The sequence below is a fragment of the Rhopilema esculentum genome, chromosome 16, assembly GCF_057945365.1.
Source record: "Rhopilema esculentum isolate cy_ngs chromosome 16, ASM5794536v1, whole genome shotgun sequence".
NCBI lineage: Eukaryota > Metazoa > Cnidaria > Scyphozoa > Rhizostomeae > Rhizostomatidae > Rhopilema > Rhopilema esculentum.
The window spans coordinates 9,311,565-9,324,134 of NC_142830.1; the positions used below are offsets into that span (position 1 = coordinate 9,311,565).

At 34.9% G+C, this 12,570-nt stretch overlaps 1 protein-coding gene across 1 annotated transcript in view; it reads right to left on the reverse strand.

The window, feature by feature from the left end:
• Positions 1-12,570, reverse strand: part of LOC135682232 (DNA-directed RNA polymerase I subunit RPA2) — a 30,726-nt gene that overhangs the window by 15,326 nt on the left and 2,830 nt on the right. The window contains exons 3-12 of the mRNA XM_089112892.1: positions 12,223-12,282; positions 11,936-12,007; positions 11,278-11,400; positions 10,862-10,927; positions 10,126-10,200; positions 9,602-9,700; positions 1,995-2,090; positions 1,472-1,548; positions 740-813; positions 91-163 (exon numbers count right to left, since the gene is read on the reverse strand). Of these exons, the coding sequence (XP_088969018.1) occupies positions 91-163; positions 740-813; positions 1,472-1,548; positions 1,995-2,090; positions 9,602-9,700; positions 10,126-10,200; positions 10,862-10,927; positions 11,278-11,400; positions 11,936-12,007; positions 12,223-12,282 (815 nt within the window). The remainder of the gene's footprint in view (positions 1-90; positions 164-739; positions 814-1,471; positions 1,549-1,994; positions 2,091-9,601; positions 9,701-10,125; positions 10,201-10,861; positions 10,928-11,277; positions 11,401-11,935; positions 12,008-12,222; positions 12,283-12,570) is intronic.

Genomic DNA, 12,570 nt, shown 5'->3' on the forward strand with positions numbered 1-12,570 from the left:
AAATTACCAATCAAGAAGGCAAATTTGTTTCCACTACTTAAGAAAGCAGACATGTTGCTTGTATACTTGAAAAAAATTCTTCAAACAAACCTTATCAAAAACGAGCCAACCTCTTCATCAGAATACCATGGCGGCAAATTAACCTTCACTCTGAACTTTTCTCCTAAAATTCATTGTGAAATATTAAGCAAATATGGCAGAAAGATTAAAAAGCTGTTTATCACGAGATCACACAACAAAATAGGGTTCCCTTGAATGAAAAATATGCAAAAACGAACAAGTGCTGAATTGGCCATCTGCAGGATTCTCCAAATCTTGCGATCAAAATAGCAATAGCCAAAAGGCATTAAAAACGCAAAAAGACGGGGAATGATACAACATAAAGAGAAAATGGTCGTTACTACCAAAATATACAAAATGACAATGAAAATTTGCAAGTTGTCTGCTTTGATATTGCTTCACAGAATTCTACTCTCTTGTAGAAACATTATTGCTGATGATCATATTAAGCGTGGAGTAGCAATTTAGAACCGTACTGTTCTAGACAACAAATTTAGTAAATAAGAAAATACAATGAATTCGAATAACATCTACTCTCATGAATGTTCAACATTTGCCCAAAATAATGCAATACAACCAGTGTATTCCAGTGTATTGGATAGCAACGAAAAACGCTGCTATTCTCATTAAATGATTTCAGATAACACAAATTTCGTATGGTAAAGAGCTTGATGATTACCTATATACTTTAATACTGAATTTTGGCTGGTCAGTTGTTCGTTTTGAGCCTCTCTCAGCATACTTGAGACTGCACTAAAATTGTCAAAGATAACCACATATCAAAGACACATTGAAGAATTTTTAAAGAAAGAGAGTTGAACTGAATTCATATCAAGTTGACAAAGACTTGACGGAACCAGCTGAGCTGAATATCTGTTAACATACTCAAAAGTTTAGGTTATTTTCTTCTTGCAAGTTCCACAGTTCCATTTCTTGAAAATAATATCACTTCTACAATGTTTATACAATCAAACTTTGAATTCTTTTTTGTCTTTTCAATAAAAAGTTTGCATCCTAATCGCATTATTATGTAGCTATGAAACTGGGGTAGTTACAACTTGCTTGTATGGCTTATAATCAATGAAAAAGTCACCAGTCTCTCTAGCAATGTATTGCACATGAATCATTGTTGCGAAAGAATGCAAAATGCTCTCCAGTGCTTGTTTTCAATGGTTTACCCTTTAAAATTAAATGTATATGTAAGTGTTATGTTGCCTCGTCTTGATGCCTTAAATATAAACCAATCACTAGTACGGAGTGAAGGAGATAAGGATAGGTGCGGTTATAATTGGTTGATAATAAAACCCAAAGGAGACTGTATTTCTCATCAGAGCAAACAATCAGAGCTCCTCAATAGTGCGAGTTTTAAAATCGACATTCAGGAATACAGATAAAAGCCAAGCCAACGTACTCTTTAAAACCGGCATCTTTCTCAAAACCTTTGATGAGCTCCTTATAAATGAAGTAGTCTGTTGTATTGACCAAGGCCTGTTGAACAAGGATTTACAGAATTTACCACTTTACAACTTTCATAGAATAAAAAATGAAAAAAGCTAAATTTTCTTTAAAAAACCTCAGTCGCACAGAAATTACAATATAAGGAAAGTTGCAAACAGAGAGTGTTGTGGACTACTGGTTGATTTTGCATCGGCGCACAAAACGTGCGGTCATCGTTTTGTATTTTGGCCGCAACGGAGTTAAAGAAGGTTAACAGCTTTACATATTACCTGTGCCAACATGATCATTTCAAAGGCATAGGGATTATCTAGTTTTGGTATATTTCGGAAAAATGTTGCCATGCCGCCCACGCAATAACACCATGATCACACATCAAAAATCTACCGTGAAAGACAATGCCAAGCAAATATTCTAATTATACATCATTTCAGAAAATAGACAATGCTGACGGGAAATCTTCAAATAGAAAGACTTACCTTGAGAATGAAGATCAAAGGAACAAAGAACTGTTGCTTCTTATACAGAAATGACAAGATACATGACTGGTCGGTCAAGTAGTGCAATACGTTGGTCTATGAAAAAGATTTTGAACTTCAGTTCAGTTGCTAATTGAGCGGCAAATAGGGACTCTTTAACTGGATGAATCTATTAGAGAGGCATTTAACAACCATAATCAACATGCATACAAATAAATGTATCTAAGGGGCCCTTTACATGAGACCCGAAATGAACTCATGCCGGCATGAGTTCGTGCCGGCATGAAAATTCGGTGAAATTTGCTCGCCGTTACATGAAACCCGACATGAAACTGTCGAATTCTTTCGCATGATATTCACGTGACTTCGTGCTTCTCAAAAAAGAGCGGGAAAGTTTGAGAGTAAATTTTTAAAATGGCGGCAGAGGATCCAAGGAATCTTCTTTTGATCACAGTCCTCAATTATCTAGTTTTTACAACTGGTAGCATTGCGCTACAATGCCAAATGCTTCTAGCTATACAGGTATTCTTGCAACAGCAAGAAATTAAGGAAAAGTTAAGAGCTGCGGTTGAAGATAAAAATCGCGCCCTTTGCCGATACAGAGCCATGAGAAATAGATTTTTGAGGAAAAAAAGACGACAATGGAAAAAGCCTGGTCGCACAAGTGCATGGTGGTTAAATGTTTGGGATGGAATTTTAAGCGATGGAGAATGGCATGTTAACTTTAGAATGTCAAGGGAATTTTTTTCAGACTTGTTGTCAGAATTTAGGCCATACATTTCACCAAATCCAAATGCAGCATTTGTGCAACGGAGGCGATTTTATCACTGATTCCCCCCGATATGAAAAACTGATCTGTTTACACGACACTTTCGTGCCGGCATGAAACTTCATGCCGGCACGAAAAAGCGACATGAGATTTTCGTGCCGGCATGAGTTTTCATGCCGGCATGAGTTTCATTTCGGTCAACGCCATGTAATCACAACAGTAGCTCAGACCAGCACCCGACATGAAACTCGTGCCGGTGTACTATGCGTTTCTGCATGGGCATGCGTTTCTGCATGGGCCGAGACGCATATGCGTTTCAAGTGTTACAGTGTAATGGCGGACATGCAGGGCCTAGCAGTGAATGGCGTGAAGCGCATATGCGTTAGACAGGACACAAATGTGTTTCAACGGATGTGCGTTTCCTAACAACTTTTAATAAAGGTTTCTGCAATGATCCATCGCCACAAAACCTTAATAACAAATTTAGACTTGTAAGTTAGAAAACAGCAACTAGCTAACATAAAGCTAAGAATATGTGATAATATCATGCGTTACACGGATAAAATTATGCAGATTTACACAAAGAGCTTCCCCCAAAAGGATTGCCATAATTCAAAGCCAACGATATAAAATTAGTTCCTGGTATATGACTATTATTTGGTTAAAGAACCAGAAAAAGGAATTCTGGGCAATTTTTGAATAAATCACAGATGGTATAGAATTCCTACCATTTTGATAAAAAGTAAACCAGTAGTAGTTGATTTACATCCTCCACAGCTCTATTTTCAGTAATATTTTAAGGTTCGCAAATGAATAAGGCTGAAAATGCTTACCAATCACTTACGAAAAAATATAAAATTTACTATTAAAAACATAAATTAGTGAAATACTTGTTACAATAAACAAACCAAAATTTGAATAAAATATCTTAACTACTGTTGCAAGCTTTGCATTTATGAGCTTTTATAAATATATATTTTGAATATCTAAAGGGAGTCTGAGTTTTTCAACTCTGGTCATAGTGTTTCTCGTACTTTTTCCTACAAAAATGATCGTTTGATATTAATTCCAAGGCAAGTTGACAATTGTAGTTCATCAAGAGACGTTAGATTGTAAGGAATTTTTTCCACCAAAGCTAGCTTTATGAAGCTAGAACATACATAGATGTGATATTGATTTGTAGACCTCTACCAAAAGCAAATTCAGGTTCAACTGATGAACGCTTAAAGAGCTATCAGTTTAAATAATTTTTCAAAGCTAAAAGCATCATAAATTTATAAATAACGAGCAATGTAAGTAATTGTACCAGGAAATTATATATATATATATATGTATGCATATGCATAAATTCTGTATTTGCGTATATGTATATATATATTTATTTTTACTAGCTTTTTCCATATATTTCTTTTCCATGCTCTTACATCCGTCTTCCTATTCTGTTGGTCGAATTCCATATTTCTTTAACGTTTTTTAGTTCTATCATCGCTTTTCTATCTTACTTGATAACGGGCTATGCTCGAAACGTCGTTAATTATTTTTAAAAAAAAATTTTCCTGGTACAATTTACTTACATTGATCGTTAATTAAATTCATCATATTGTACCGCACGCATTTTAGTATATTTATGGAATCATAAATATATACTATTATAGGCCTTTCTCTTAAATTCAGTTTATCTTATAGTTCAAATTTCTTTCTCGAAACACCCAAATCAGCAGGCAATAGCCAATCTGAGACATCAACGATTTTAGTTTCTCAGGCTCCATCAAAACTGAAATACGAGTAAAAGCATGACTAGATGTTTTATAAAACAGGTGGACATGTTTTTAAAGCTCGATTTCTTATTCAGATTGATGCCTTATTGCTTCTTCTCATCACCGAGGGTGTCGCCAACAAAGGGTGTGGGGTTCAATGGAAGAAAAATTGTAAGTAGTTCAGAGCCCTTACGTCTTCAGAGATCAATAAAGAATCAGGCAATGATTGTTACTCCGTTGGTTCATATGATATTCAGGGACAGATTTACCAGGAGGGGGCTGTAGGGGGTGCGCCACCCCCCAATATTTTTGTGTCCTTTGGTAAATTTTTTTGATTCCGTTAAAAACATTTTTGGTGGTCAGTAGCGAAAAAATAATGGAATAATTTACTCTTTTTATCTTCTTAACTTCTTCACCTTGAAGCGAAAAGTTTAATTTCTAAAATGGGCCTTTCCATCCTTTCCCAGTTACCTGAAAGGTGTGGCACCAAAATCATTGCCGCTGAAATCCGTCCCTGATGATATTCCCACGAAGGTTTCAAGATTTCTTGTTGGTACTAAATCGAAAAAAGGCCTCTCCCAGTGGCAGCTTTTTTAATCAATTTGGGGGCACTACTTTTCCAAGTCCCACTGATACTCGATTTGGCCCGGGGAGGAGGGCGGTTCTTGTAATCGTAGATGTTTCTGTAACGGGCTAAAGCAAATTTGCTTTTTTGAAAATTTTGTAGCGCCGCATGAAGAAAGTTGAAATTGTAAAAGCTATGAATTGAACAATTACTGTTTACATCGACTTTAAAACAATAATAATATCACTAATCTTTGAGTCTAAACCGTTAAGAAACATCAAGATATAAAACGTTTAGTGTTTGAAAGAGCATGGTTTTTATAATTTTTCCAAGGTCAAGTCTCGTGGGCCCCTTCGACAATATCCCCATCAAGTCTTGCAAGTGTCCTTAGAAAGAACAGGAAGAGATGCTTCGTAGACTAAAATGTTCAATTGCAAAAAGCTCTTTCCGTAGAAGGTATTTGCATTGCTTAACCCTCTCATAAGTCTCTATTCAAAATGTATTAAAAGCCTGCATTGATAGGCTGCTTAGCCCCTAAAAGATTTTCTAAATTTGTGCGATTATTCATATTTTTCCTTTCAAAAAACTGGCATATCTTTTGTCAGCAATAATGTAAGGCTTAAACATCAATACATTAAAACTTTTTCGATAGCGCCATCCCTGGCAAAAAACAAATTCTCCAAACATTTTTAATACTGCCAAAAGGTTTAGGGGTACCGATAATTGGGATGTAGCGGTTGAAGCAAAATGGTCGAACAGGGATTTCCATAAAAATACCAATATTGCTTTTTGGTGAAAATTACTAAATTTAAATTTTTATGCGAGCTGAGGGTTGCGAAAACATATATTTAAAATAGAAGGAAAACAAAAAAATTTCAAATACTAAAGGCAACTTGTGTCGTAACTTAAATCGAGTCGGGCTAATTAATCCAACCTCTGTTATTAATATTTTTTTCACGATGATCGTCGATGGTGTTTTGCATTTAGACATCCGTTCCTCTCGTTATATGCCCCATGCAGAAACGCATGACACTGAAATTCTCTATGCGTTTCTGCATGGGCCTAAGGCAAACTACAAAAAATGATAAAAAATTCAAAAATGCTACTTGCATGGAAAAGTTTGACCTAGATCATATTCTCACAATCACTTCTTGTTAGTTAACATGCTTTTGCGATGAAATTCGATGGTGTTTTGATTTTAGATGCCCCATGCAGAAACGCATAACACTGAAATTCTCTATGCGTTTCTGCATGGGCCCAAGGCAAACTACAAAAAATGATAAAAAATTCAAAAATGCTACTTGCATGGAAAAGTTTGACCTATATCAGATTGTTGCAATCATTTCTTGTTAGTAAACAGTCATTTGCGATGAAATTCGATGGTGTTTTGATTTTAGATGCCCCATGCAGAAACGCATAACACTGAAATTCTCTATGCGTTTCTGCATGGGCCTAAGGCAAACTACAAAAAATGATAAAAAATTCAAAAATGCTACTTGCATGGAAAAGTTTGACCTATATCAGATTGTTGCAATCATTTCTTGTTAGTAAACAGTCATTTGCGATGAAATTCGATGGTGTTTTGATTTTAGATGCCCCATGCAGAAACGCATAACACTGAAATTCTCTATGCGTTTCTGCATGGGCCTAAGGCAAACTACAAAAAATGATAAAAAATTCAAAAATGCTACTTGCATGGAAAAGTTTGACCTATATCAGGTTGTTGCAATCATTTCTTGCTAGTAAACATTCATTTGCGATGAAATTCGATGGTGTTTTGATTTTAGATGCCCCATGCAGAAACGCATAACACTGAAATTCTCTATGCGTTTCTGCATGGGCCTAAGGCAAACTACAAAAAATGATAAAAAATTCAAAAATGCTACTTGCATGGAAAAGTTTGACCTAGATCATATTATCACAATCACTTCTTGTTAGTTAACATGCTTTTGCGATGAAATTCGATGGTATTTTGATTTTAGATGCCCCATGCAGAAACGCATAACACTGAAATTCTCTATGCGTTTCTGCATGGGCCTAAGGCAAACTACAAAAAATGATAAAAAATTCAAAAATGCTACTTGCATGGAAAAGTTTGACCTATATCAGGTTGTTGCAATCATTTCTTGCTAGTAAACATTCATTTGCGATGAAATTCGATGGTGTTTTGATTTTAGATGCCCCATGCAGAAACGCATAACACTGAAATTCTCTATGCGTTTCTGCATGGGCCTAAGGCAAACTACAAAAAATGATAAAAAATTCAAAAATGCTACTTGCATGGAAAAGTTTGACCTATATCAGATTTTTGCAATCATTTCTTGCTAGTAAACATTAATTTGCGATGAAATTCGATGGTGTTTTGATTTTAGATGCCCCATGCAGAAACGCATAACACTGAAATTCTCTATCCGTTTCTGCATGGGCCCAAGGCAAACTACAAAAAATGATAAAAAATTCAAAAATGCTACTTGCATGGAAAAGTTTGACCTATATCAGATTGTTGCAATCATTTCTTGTTAGTAAACAGTCATTTGCGATGAAATTCGATGGTGTTTTGATTTTAGATGCCCCATGCAGAAACGCATAACACTGAAATTCTCTATGCGTTTCTGTATGGGCCTAAGGCAAACTAAAAAAAATGATAAAAAATTCAAAAATGCTACTTGCATGGAAAAGTTTGACCTATATTAGGTTGTTGCAATCAGTTCTTGCTAGTAAACATTAATTTGCGATGAAATTCGATGGTGTTTTGATTTTAGATGCCCCATGCAGAAACGCATAACACTGAAATTCTCTATGCGTTTCTGTATGGGCCTAAGGCAAACTACAAAAAATGATAAAAAAATCAAAAATGCTACTTGCATGGAAAAGTTTGACCTATATAAGATTGTTGCAATCAGTTCTTGCTAGTAAACATTAATTTGCGATGAAATTCGATGGTGTTTTGATTTTAGATGCCCCATGCAGAAACGCATAACACTGAAATTCTCTATGCGTTTCTGTATGGGCCTAAGGCAAACTACAAAAAATGATAAAAAAATCAAAAATGCTACTTGCATGGAAAAGTTTGACCTATATTAGGTTGTTGCAATCAGTTCTTGCTAGTAAACATTAATTTGCGATGAAATTCGATGGTGTTTTGATTTTAGATGCCCCATGCAGAAACGCATAACACTGAAATTCTCTATGCGTTTCTGCATGGGCCCAAGGCAAACTACAAAAAATGATAAAAAATTCAAAAATGCTACTTGCATGGAAAAGTTTGACCTATATAAGATTGTTGCAATCATTTCTTGGTAGTAAACAGTCATTTGCGATGAAATTCGATGGTGTTTTGATTTTAGATGCCCCATGCAGAAACGCATAACAATGAAATTCTCTATGCGTTTCTGCATGGGCCTAAGGCAAACTACAAAAAATGATAAAAAATTCAAAAATGCTACTTGCATGGAAAAGTTTGACCTATATCAGATTGTTGCAATCATTTCTTGTTAGTAAACAGTCATTTGCGATGAAATTCGATGGTGTTTTGATTTTAGATGCCCCATGCAGAAACGCATAACATTGAAATTCTCTATGCGTTTCTGCATGGGCTAAGCGGATGGTAGTTGTTCATCTTATCAATAGCATGATTGTAATTTCGTTTTCTGAGTTTATCATGTCAAGAGGTTTATTTATTTGAGTATTTGATATTTAGTTAATTTCTAGAACTTTGATTTCGTTTTGTATTGTTTATATTGGATGTGCGCGTTGTGTACCCCACAGCTAGGCCCTCCATGTCCGCCATTACACTTTAACATTTGAAACGCATATGTGTCTCAGCCCATGCAGAAACGCATGCCCATGCAGAAACGCATATGACACCGGCATGAAAACTCGTGCCGGCATGAGTTTCGTTTCGGGTCTCATGTAAAGGGCCCCTAAATGCACAGAAAGTCCACGAAACTTTGGACACATACTTAAATAAAAGAACATGCATTCGCATAAAGATTATTTGTATGCAAGGAAACGAACTCTCTTGCTGAGTATGATCACTTTTTGTCGTTAAAAGAAATAAAATATCCTGCCAACGGTGATGTTTAAAACGCAAAAAGAGCTGGTAACTTGCTAGTTTTCCTTCTCAGTTTTTAATTAAACACAGGGCACCCAAGGCAAATTTTTTCTAGTCACGATTCATTCTCCTAAACGGTGTAATACGTAAATTGATGAAAAAACATGGAAAAAGAAATGCTTGGAAATGTTGCATGTTAAAATGTTGCCTAAAAACTTTATTAAGAAATGCACATATAAATAATTGGAATTCCCATCCATCAACTTTATTCCCCTATACCCTGAGCATTTAATCATTCAAAAATGCATCAAAATGACAATTTATTATACTCTCGAGCAGCTTTATTGGAAAAAAATTGGGGGGAACACAATATGATGCTGAGAAACTGAAAAATGTTGGAGTTTTGGAAGCTTTACTCCGCTTTAGAGACGAATCAAAAGCGTAAAATGGCTAGTAACAAACCGTGCCACTTTGATCTTCCTTAACTGTTCGGACTGATACACCAAATTCCGTGAAAAGTTGCCCCCTTCCTTTCCATGACGGTCTTATCATCGCTAATGGCTTTGAGAGAGGAATAAAAACAATAAAGAGACGAAACAATAAACTCGTTTTTAGTTTGCACAACAAATTACCATGGCTGGCTTTAAACTGAGCGGAGAAAATTACTGTTGTTAATCACTCATTTTAAATATTTTGGAATGATTGATTGCAACCTCTCAATCTCCACAAATTCTTTAACCAGTCATTCCATGGCAAGAAATCTTTATGCACTCGCACTAAAGTCGAAGCCAGTACAAAAATAAAGCAAATAATAACAAACATAAAACCTTATTAATAGTCTAATTTAAAGCCCTCGAGCAATGCGGATGAATAAAGTAAGAAAATAATTTCAATATAAAAGAAGTAATGAGCTAAAAAATTTTAATGGCTCAGTTAACTGCTACAAGGCTGGTGTTTACAAAACTAGAAAATGCTTATTGGCCTACATAATTTCTTCTTTGCAATATCAGCATACGCAGGATCTTTTCAATTCCATTAATGATGAAATAACCTCCCCATTCCTGATAAAAACAATAATTTACAAATTAGAGTGAATGTTCACTTTGGAAATCTAAGGCACGCCTTTAAAGATGGTATAACTTCCAACCCAAATGTGTACGTACTAAATTCACTAAAAACTGCACTCTATTAAAAGAAAAAAATCACAAATAAATATGTTTAGAATGTTTGAAATGAAAATAAGGAACAGCGTAAAATAAAAATTAAAAAAAATGCATCTATCTGCAACGTTTCAAAAAAAGGACAATAAGATTTCAAAAAAATGTTGAGATAGAGAAAGCACGAGAAAGTGAAATAGAAACTGGAAAGACTCAAGCAACATGACTTTGGGCAAAATGGAGCTTTTTGAATATCTCAAGCAAAAAAATCATCAGATGAATCAAAGGTGCATCTCATACAAAAACCGAAAGAAAATGAAACCATGACATAAAGGAACACTGAAGGATGGATCAGGAATAAGAAATAACGGAGTAGGGTTAGAATCAATATTTAAGTTTGAAACTAAATAAGAACAGAGTATTAATAAGCATGTTGTTTAATTTCTGCACATTCTTTAGCATATCTAACGACAGAAGTGTGTAATGAATGCCATATTGAATTGTTAGTGATCCACCTGCAAAATCAAGTCAAGGAATACAAAAAGAAAAAATTGTTATGCATTACCTCTGCCTCTTCATGCTTTTGAACTAATTCAGCAGGAGAAAGATTATGCAATGAACAGTTTTTGGACTGCATAAAAAATAAATTATAATTACTTGAAATAAAAGATAAATGAGCATACAAAATGTTCTTGATTGCAAACAGGCACCTTAGTGCATATGTGATAACATAGTTTTTATATCTAGTGCTATTTAGTCTTTTATTCAGATATTGAGTCTGCCTAAAACACTCATCCAATATCAACAAATCTAAATTTACAAGTTATTTATGATTGTTAAAAGATTAAGCCTCAACTTGTATCAGAAAATTAAAAATGTGATATAATGAAGCACAAATATTTTTGTTGAAAGCTGTGTTCAAGAGCCAAAAAGTATAGTTATTTCAATTAGAATCAAAGTGTTGAACAAGTGAAGACTAACTTTGACCATAATTGGCACATCTGCTATTGTTTGCATAACAAACCCAGAAGATTCACCACCATTTATTGTATAGTTGCAGCTTACTTGTAACTTGGCACCATAGGAAACTGCTCTTTCCCTACACTGCAAACAATAGTTTCAACGTAAACTGAATTTGAAGATAGATATTTCCATTTTACATACTAACATTTTCAAGGACACTATAGGTATTTTAGGAAACACACAAGAGGTATTTCAAACATTTATTTCATTGCAAAGAAATTTCTTTTTAAAGTTTACAGCAAATCTTATCGAACAAAATTGCTAGCCATTCTCAGTAAGACAAACAGTATACAGGCCTTGCAAGGAGAGGCGCTCAAGCTCGATCAAGTGCCTCAACACCCTCCCAGAAAGTTCTATGAGTTGATTGATCGAGCACCTAATGTGCTTATGCTGTCTAGAAACTAAATGCAAAAAGCGAATTTTTTTGATGAAATTTGATGATGCTCAATTCAGCACCTAGAAAGTTGAAGGTGCTCAGTTTGTCAAGTGCCTTTTTTCTTGCTCCTCAAAAGGCCTTCAGGCCTGGAGGACAGTATATATATGTGAAAATGTTGCAAATTTCTTAAACACTGACACCTAAGCATGAGAAATAAGGCTCAGCTAGTCAAATACAAACCTCAGAGGGATAAATTTTCATTGTTCTTGCATAACAACCTTCAGGCACTGTAGGAATTCCTATTGATGCATCCTGTCCAGAAAAAAAAACAGACTAAATTGTAGCACAAACATACAATTAAACTATGAACTAGGATTCTCATTGAAGAGTGTTAAAGATTCTTATAAACTGCTACATTTTTGTAAGATGACATATTCAAAGTATGTAAAATTAACAAAACAAAAAGGGGAAACAAGGGAAAGTTCTTCATGAATGATGCTTAAATATGTTAAAATCTCTTTACTCACAACAAGATGCAGTGACATTCTTTTGCCATCAGGAAGCAGGAATTCTTGTGGCATAATATCCTAAGTAAAAATATCAACCATAAAAATTGAAATGAGCAGGTCCTAAAGCAAATCTCTATGAAAATCACAAGTCTGAGTGTAAGCAGTGCCTAAAGGCTGTGGAAAAAGTATGGTAGTTTTGGGACACTAACCACGTTTCCTAATTTAAAAATTAAGAAAATGTAATGCAAAATGTTGATAATATGACCTGGGATAGGAGAAGGCCCTACAAACTAGTGGATCAACAATTTGGCTTTTTATAAAAAACCCTAGAATTGGAATCAAGTTGTATTATAACTGACGTAAGTA